This window comes from Halyomorpha halys, unplaced genomic scaffold (genome assembly GCF_000696795.3).
Source record: "Halyomorpha halys isolate HHAL.00 unplaced genomic scaffold, Hhal_1.1 Scaffold43.1, whole genome shotgun sequence".
Lineage (NCBI taxonomy): Eukaryota > Metazoa > Arthropoda > Insecta > Hemiptera > Pentatomidae > Halyomorpha > Halyomorpha halys.
Genome location: NW_027106553.1, coordinates 183,063 through 191,082, shown reverse-complemented (window position 1 = coordinate 191,082; position 8,020 = coordinate 183,063). Strand labels below are relative to the sequence as shown.

The 8,020-nt window shown below is 29.4% G+C and overlaps 2 protein-coding genes across 2 annotated transcripts in view; one reads left to right on the top strand and one right to left on the bottom strand.

Annotated features, from left to right (window-relative positions):
• Positions 1–4,794: 4,794 nt before the first annotated feature.
• Positions 4,795–6,352, bottom strand: Atg10 (Autophagy-related 10). The gene is made up of 2 exons (XM_067044913.1): positions 5,855–6,352; positions 4,795–5,180 (listed from the first exon to the last, which is right to left on the bottom strand). The coding sequence occupies exons 1-2, from the start codon at positions 6,266–6,268 to the stop codon at positions 5,025–5,027; spliced, it is 570 nt and encodes a 189-aa protein (XP_066901014.1). The 5' UTR covers positions 6,269–6,352; the 3' UTR covers positions 4,795–5,024.
• Gabat (4-aminobutyrate aminotransferase) overlaps positions 5,178–8,020 on the top strand; it is a 9,487-nt gene continuing 6,644 nt past the window's right edge. Inside the window, exons 1-5 of the mRNA XM_014433129.3 lie at positions 5,178–5,316; positions 5,402–5,511; positions 5,587–5,754; positions 7,617–7,697; positions 7,772–7,970. Of these exons, the coding sequence (XP_014288615.1) occupies positions 5,253–5,316; positions 5,402–5,511; positions 5,587–5,754; positions 7,617–7,697; positions 7,772–7,970 (622 nt within the window). The 5' untranslated portion in view covers positions 5,178–5,252. The remainder of the gene's footprint in view (positions 5,317–5,401; positions 5,512–5,586; positions 5,755–7,616; positions 7,698–7,771; positions 7,971–8,020) is intronic.

Below are 8,020 nucleotides of genomic sequence, written 5' to 3'. Positions count from 1 at the left end.
TATATATATACATATAGTTGACAGTATAATTTAAAATATGAAGAAGATGGTCAGGATTGTGGTAAATAAAGAACAAAATAGCATTCAACTATTTATTGTCCGACGTTTCACCCTACCCAGTAGGGCTTCATCAGGGCTGTTTAAGACGATAGGTTAAACAAACATTCAATGTTTCAACCGGTCGTCTTGAACAGCCCTGATGAAACGCTACAAAGTGGGGCGAAACGTCGGACAATAAATAGTTGAAAGCTATTATGTTCTTTTTTGACCGCAAACCTGACCGTCTTCTCCATATTATAAATTAATATTATACTATTCGTGATAATAGTTTTAAAGAAGTCTTATTCTAGGGAGTAATATATACGGCTGAGGAGTGATGAAACGAATCAGAGGGCCAAAGAGCCTCATAGCCAGTAAAGAAAAAAAATCTGGTCAGGACCATTACCTCCCTGGGCTGGGGGGGGGGGAGTGTAAGTCGCTGAGTTCGTCTTCTAGTTATTGCTATTTTTAAAACTTTTGAAAAAGAAAAACAAATACGAAAACCATAGAAGCTGAAAATTATGAACAAATAATTTTTATTTTTCTGTTCCTCTTAAAGTTAAGAGACATTTTAAGATTTTAAGTGACATTCCAATGAAATTTAAGACATGATTTTTTTTAAAGGGTTCTCGAGGTGGGAATGACAAGTATAAATTGTGTGTTCCTGCCAAGAATACAACAGTTAAAAAAAAACTAAAATGAAAACTCAGGTGAGAACAAGATATAAAAATTATTAAGTATGATAAGAATGTACTTAGAAAAAAGTATAAAAAGTTATTTTAAAAAGGGACACAGTGAACCAAAAGAATATAAATACAAATGAATAAAATAATAATTAATAAAAAGTACTAATTAATATTATAAAAATAATATATAACAATTGTTATTAATCCAAGTATAATGATTGATTCTATCCCTATAGTAATACAGTAATGTGTTTGTCATAAATTATCATTCAATTACTTTATATTTCTATTGATTTAGTTTACTTTGTTCCTCTTTGTTAATATTTTTATTGGTTTCGTTTACTTTGTTCCTCTTTGTTAATATGTCTATTGGTTTAACGATGGAAGATTGCTTTAAATTTAATTTGATTGCTTGATTTAATTTTTACGTTTCATTGTATGCCATTGTAATTTTCCTCTTACTTTTTTTTTTACGTATGTTAAGTGTTTGTATCTTTTTTAGCCACGAAGAAGCCCTGCAACGTGGAGAGAAACGTTGGCCCAAATAAAAATAGTACATAATATTACTAATTGAGTTTAATTTGACCGCACCCGGACCATATTCCATTTATTGTCTATTGGTTTAGTTTAGTTTATTCCTCTTTGTTAATATTTCTATATGTTTTGTTTACTTTGTTCCTCTTTATTAATATTATTATTTGTTTAATTGATGTTCTATCAATGGGTAGGTTCTCCACATGTTTGTATCATGTCATTATATCACCTACAGCAAATGTACTTGTATATATTTTTATTCAGTTATAAATTATATAATAAAAAAAAAATTATTTGTTTAGTTTATTTGTTCCTCTTTTTATATGTTTTGTACTATATGTTTCTATGAATATACTTGACGATGTTTTTATCTTGTTATCACTTAGCCTTGATGAGGCCCTGCGGAGTTGGGTAAGTACATTGGTTACTAAATTTTAAAATTACATCGATTTGGTATAAATACATTGTTTCAAGTCTTGTTGATTAACTTCAGCGGTTTATTTTGATTTAACTCAGCACAAATATAAGTTTATAAAGGCATTGTATGTTTGGGTAATTAAATTAACAAATATATGATAAAAATTCTAGAACCAAATTTTGCATTTATAGGTAATATAAAACTTACTATTTCTATGAATTTTTATCTTCTAATATTTTTTTTATATTTGTGTTTCCTTTCATTTCACCAATCCTTAAATAGAATGTATTAGCCAACTAAATAGAATGTATTTGCCAACTAAATCAAACAAGTGTGTGGATTCGGTCGTTGTTGCCTCCTCCTCTGTTTACCAAGCGTTTGTATAAGTCTCTATTTGCGACAAGTGGTAAACTTGTATCAACATAATATGTTTTTTTTCTGTTATTTTGTGTACATTTATTCACCGTCATCTGGACCATTTTTCAACAATTTAAGAGATTAAATCTTTAATAACTTTTGAGTAATTTGCTTAATTTAATAACCATAAATGTAAAGATTATTGGTTCAAGTAATGTTTTATGAGGAAAATCAAAAGTTCTTATTCGTTTGAGAAAAGTTGGCCTCCCCCCCTTTCGAAGTCAGAAGAATGGGCACCTAAAATTCAAATCCTACTCTAAATATTTTGTACACTCTAGAAAGGAGAAGGGGAATGCTAATATTTTAATTACATAAAATATAATTATTATTATTTATTTATTTAAAATCTTACACAAAGTAATATCAGATAATATTTGAATGTTCTTAAAGCACAGAATTTAGTGCAGCAGATAGTGACAGCTACCGCATCGTGTAAACTATGACATTTATATTATCGCTCGGATCAGAGATATATATCACATGAAGTAGTCTTTTGAAGCTACTAGTCATTCATAGAGGAGTAAATCAAACAGCTCATATTCTTAATTATTCAAACTAGTTTTTTATAATTATAAAATACAACCTCTTTGTAACCAAGATAAGGGCTTTTTCAAGTGTTTACTTTCCTTATCAGTGTTGATTTGGCAAGTGGTACCTATATTAAACACACAAATAAAAAAATATATAATTATAGAAAAATATTTGTTATTACTGAGGACATTTTCACGTGAATGAAAATAATTCAAATGCAGTGTGAATTAAGATTTAAAGTTTAACTAGAAAATTACTGAACGGTCTCGCCTTTTTAGTTGAGACATTCAAACGAAATTTAAGACGTGATTGTTTTTCGTCGTAATGAATGTCATTTGAATATTTTATTCGTTTCATATTTCGCCACAGCTTAGCTAAGGCCCTGCAAAGAAGACCCATTCTCTGTAGCTGATGTTGGCATGTTTTGTGAAAGTAACTCTACAATCAAGTTCTACCCTCAGCTGACTTTATTATTCCAGGCTAAGCAATACCCTTTTACTTTGACCTGATTATCACCAATGGACTTTTGCAAGAAATCAGTATAACTTCTGTCAGTTACTTACTTAAAACTTTTATTTTGCTCTATTATAAAACATTTGGGAAAAATATTAATTCTATATCGAAAGCTATCAGAAAATATTGAACGGATAGGCTTAATATTTTGGCTTTTATCTAACAGAAACTTTGGTAAAGAGAATAAAAATACGAGGGACGTCGCAACAGTGAGTCAGAAGTTTGTGAACCTATAATTACAGTTTTACTCAAAGAATTTAAAATAAATACCAATACGTTAGAAGATTCATAGACGCAATGTTGGCTTTCGAAAGAACAAAAAATATATAATTAAGTTAAGAAATCAGACATACAGGTGTCAATTAGCACTAAAATTGAACCTAGCCAAATGTATCATCACGTGATTTGTAATGTTTATCTTTTTTTATAACAGTGGTTGTAATATTTGCCAAAATAAATTCACAAAATGTTGATTATTCATTATTTGAAAAAAAAACAATGTTAGTTTTTTAAATAATGTATTTAGGGAAATATTGAATCAAAAGGACTCTATTAGGGCTCAAATGAACGCTAGTTTAAATAAGCTTCGTTAATATCCATCTTGTTGTAGACTTTTCTGTTTTTCAGTCACAACTTTTTTATTTATTCTTATATATCAAAACCAATGTGAAATGGACCACTACAAGCCATGAAGAGCCACGGGTTCAGTACTTTGTAAGCAAGTACTGTTTTTAGAACCACGGTTATACTATGAGGCCATTGTTTCAATGACACCACCACAATTAATCCAATTAAGTACCCACTTTACAGGAGCTGAGTCTGTCCCAGGAGGACTCCCGAACCCACAGGGCTGACTCACAGCTACAGTAACAGAATAAATAATTATCTTCTTCAACCGAATTCAAACCAGGGTTCTTGGAGTTAGTTGCACAGCGCCTTACACACTGAGCTACCCCACTTCCTTCTGTAAATTGATACCACACACGATTTTTTTATGATTAGAAAACCAATCAAAATAACGAAAAAGAACAACATCGTATTTTTAAACTTTTAGTCTGTCAAAAAATACCAACAACGAAAAAAAAAAACCTTAAACCTTGGAACATCTTTGTAGAAATGACCAAACACCAAACTACTAATTTTCAATGCATTTTTTTTTTATAAAATGCTGCTTTATAAGAAACTATATCACGGGAACTATGAACGTAAATGTCTCTGTAAGGGTTCATATTTTAGCAAATTTACTCTACTTTAAATGATGCTCTATTAGGTATTAGGTGCTACTGTACTATACAGTATTATGTATGATGCTCCTGTGCGAAAAAGTATTATGATTAGATTAGCTTTGAGCTCTCTCCATTAATTACTATCATACTTTTCAAACAGAGAAAAAATATTTACATAAAATAAAATCCATTGCGTGTAATTACGTAAACAGCCTAAGGGCACATAAACCAACTTACACTATTTTTAAAATGATCAGGAAATCACTAAGTTATCATGTTAGTTTTTTCAGAAAAATAAATCCTTAAGTTAGAATTTAAAAATTTCAAATGAAAAAAAAAATAAAATGAGCTAATTATCACAGCTGAGTTCGTTCAATAGAGAATTTTTTAGACAACAGGAGTTGGACGGTTGAAATAAAAAAAAACACAGGAAACATTAAAACTTTTTAATACTAATAAATATCAAAACTTATAAATAAATACACATCTTACATTGAAAGGTAAAATGAAAAAGTAAATAGATGTAAAAAATAGTGAAAAGATGAACAACTTATTTAAAAATTTACAATTATTTCATTTTATATTTATATAATTGAAATATAATCCTATAGCAACGTAATAGATAATTTTTAATAATATGAGGATTACACTTGTTATAATTCAAGATGAGAGTAGGGTAAACAATAAACAGTGAGGAGTTATATAAATTAATTCTTTTATACGGTGCATAAGTTGAATTGCTCTCTTGGGTTGAGCGTTGAATAGTACTCCCTCTATTTTATTGATCCCGTTTGGTGGGAGGGGCCTGTAGGGGACCTGCAAGGACGGTTTCATTTAAACATTAAACTAATTCTATAACGTACGTCTACTTCATTCTACAACTCCGATATGGCACTAAGGCACAAAATGATTGTAAATGCTAATACCTTTGGAAGATTGATGAAACAACAAGGTAAGTGAAAAATATGCATTACAACCATTTTGACAAGTAGCAATAATAACAACTTTTTTTTACAAAAAAATGATAAATGTTTCAGTGCGGTTATTCAGCTATGCAATACCTGGAGAGCCTTCAGCACCTTACTTGCAAACTCCAGTACCTGGTCCTAAATCCAAAGAATTAATGAAAGAAATGGAAAAAATCCAAGTTTGTATTATTATAAAACTTTCCTTTTTTAAAAAATTGCTTTGAATTAACAGTGTTATATTATTATGATTTCAGCAATCAGGCACGGTTCAGATCTTCGTAGATTATGAAAAATCATTAGGAAATTATATTGTCGATTGTGACGGAAATGCCCTTTTAGACGTCTATGCACAAATAGCTTCAATGCCTCTTGGATACAACCATCCCCATTTACATAAAGTTTTAAAAAAAGACTCAAGCATCGTAAGTATTCCCTTCCTTATTAATTCTAGTTTAAGGCATATTCTATGCTAAATGGTATATTAAGTATAGAAAATGTGACACTTAACCAAGAAATAATTACGTTTTTATGTACATCGTCATTCCAGAGCAAATCAGAAGTTTTACAAGGATGTAGAAAATAATAAGGTCTTTTAATAAGGGGATGTTCGCACTGAGTGATATTCTTTTTCAAAATTTCGGGAAGACCATCGTATATAATGTCACTTACTTTTTGAAAGTTCACCATTTGTCCTTCTGTACTAGTTACTTTAAAATATAGTACTGGGACTTCGTAGCTTACACTATATAAAATGTGATATTCCCACATATAAGTTTCTGAATTATTGTTCCTTAACTCTCTTTTACACAAATATTGTTTACCAGGATTGGATAGATGCTCTATCTCCTTGATTTCCCAACCATCGTTAATTTTATTAGATATTTCCACAAAACGTTTAGCATCTTCGATAAAACGTTTCCAACTTAAACGCCCCATAAACGATAAACTCGCACACTAATTCAATTAACTTAACAACATAACCTCCCTTTTTGTTATCTGTTTACATACACCTGTTACAATCGAGAGTAATATTTAATATCGATAGTGAAACAAACTATCGATTAAGGTCAGTCGGAATGTCAGTAAAACCAAACGAGGACATTTAGGGCTCTAGTAAATTTTAAAATCCAAAATTTCAAGAGGAAGGATAGCTAATAGCAAAATAGTGACCAGATGATTTCAAAGAGACATTGCAAAATATTCTTACCGCCCGATATATCATATCCAAGTAAGCGTCAATCAGACTGATAGTGTAAAATCCTTCGTGATTAAATCAGTCTGGCTTTTGAATGATGAATGTCAGCCCGGCTGACCATGTAGCGATTGAATGTTTATGTATTAAAACAACTTTAAATATATTGTGAAATATTTAGCAGTGTTAAAACATGTAATGAATAATCCAAGTAGATTTTGCCTGAGCCTCATATTTAGAAGCGTTTTTCTTATATTTTTGTCATGATTTGTTTTTAAATTATATGGTGGTTTTGATTATAAAATAAATACAATTTTAATTCATTTGTAATATTAATCAAATTATTAAATTTCTTTTAAATTCCATAAGTTTATTCAAGTATAATTCTGATTCGCCTAACAATATTGGGATAGTTACAAGTAAATTAAGGGTGTGGGGGAAGAGCATAGAATGGCAGAACTATTTAAATATATGAATTAAACTCTGTTGCAATTTTTTAAATAATCTGTGAACAGGAAATAAAAATTAATCAAACTATTGATAATTAAATTTTGCGACTAAGTTATTCTATGATTTATAAATTTAATTTCATTAAAGTAATAAAATAAAATTATAGAATAGCCATGAATTGGTGAATACCTCGAAATTTTGGTGAAGAAATGTAATAAAATAATAGCATAAAGGATTAGTCTATGACAGAAGATTTTTTTTGTGATTATAAAGAATTACTATTTATTTTAATTAATGTAGAAGTAAATTATCGAAAACATTTTTTTATGAGACATTGAAATATATCCTCTTCACCACTAAGTAAGATCATACAAATTGCCACAGGTTGGCTTCTATATACTATAAGTCTTTCTTTATGTTAAATTTTATATATTACAGAAAAATTGGTAATTTTCAATTTTAAAAAACAAATAAATTTTTAGTTTTAATTGTTTTCTATACCTTTTGCATGTCACAAGTAATTTTATCATCTTACAAAATTTTAAAACTTGTTTAGTTATAAAATTGTATTTATTCTTTTAAATAATACAAACTTTTTCAAACATTTGCTTTTCATTATCTTTTGTTTTATGTTTACCTCAGGCAACATTAGTCAACAGACCAGCTCTTGGTGTCTTTCCAGGAAAAGATTGGCCAGAAAAATTAAACAATGTCTTACTTAAAGTAAGTACCAGTAGTTTTGTAATCCCTTATTTACCAAAAATTACTTTACAAAAGTCTTTATTTGATATTTACAGAATGCTCCTCCAAAACTTAATATGGTTACCACAATGATGTGTGGTTCATGTTCCAATGAAAATGCATACAAAATGATATTTATGGCATACATGAGGAAACAAAGAGGAGGCAGAGAACAATTCACTAAAGAAGAAGAGGAATCTTGTATGATAAACCAACCTCCGGGTGCTCCAAAACTTAGTTTGCTATCTTTCATGGGTATATAAAAACAATTAATTATATTTATCAATTTCATATGTATATAACAT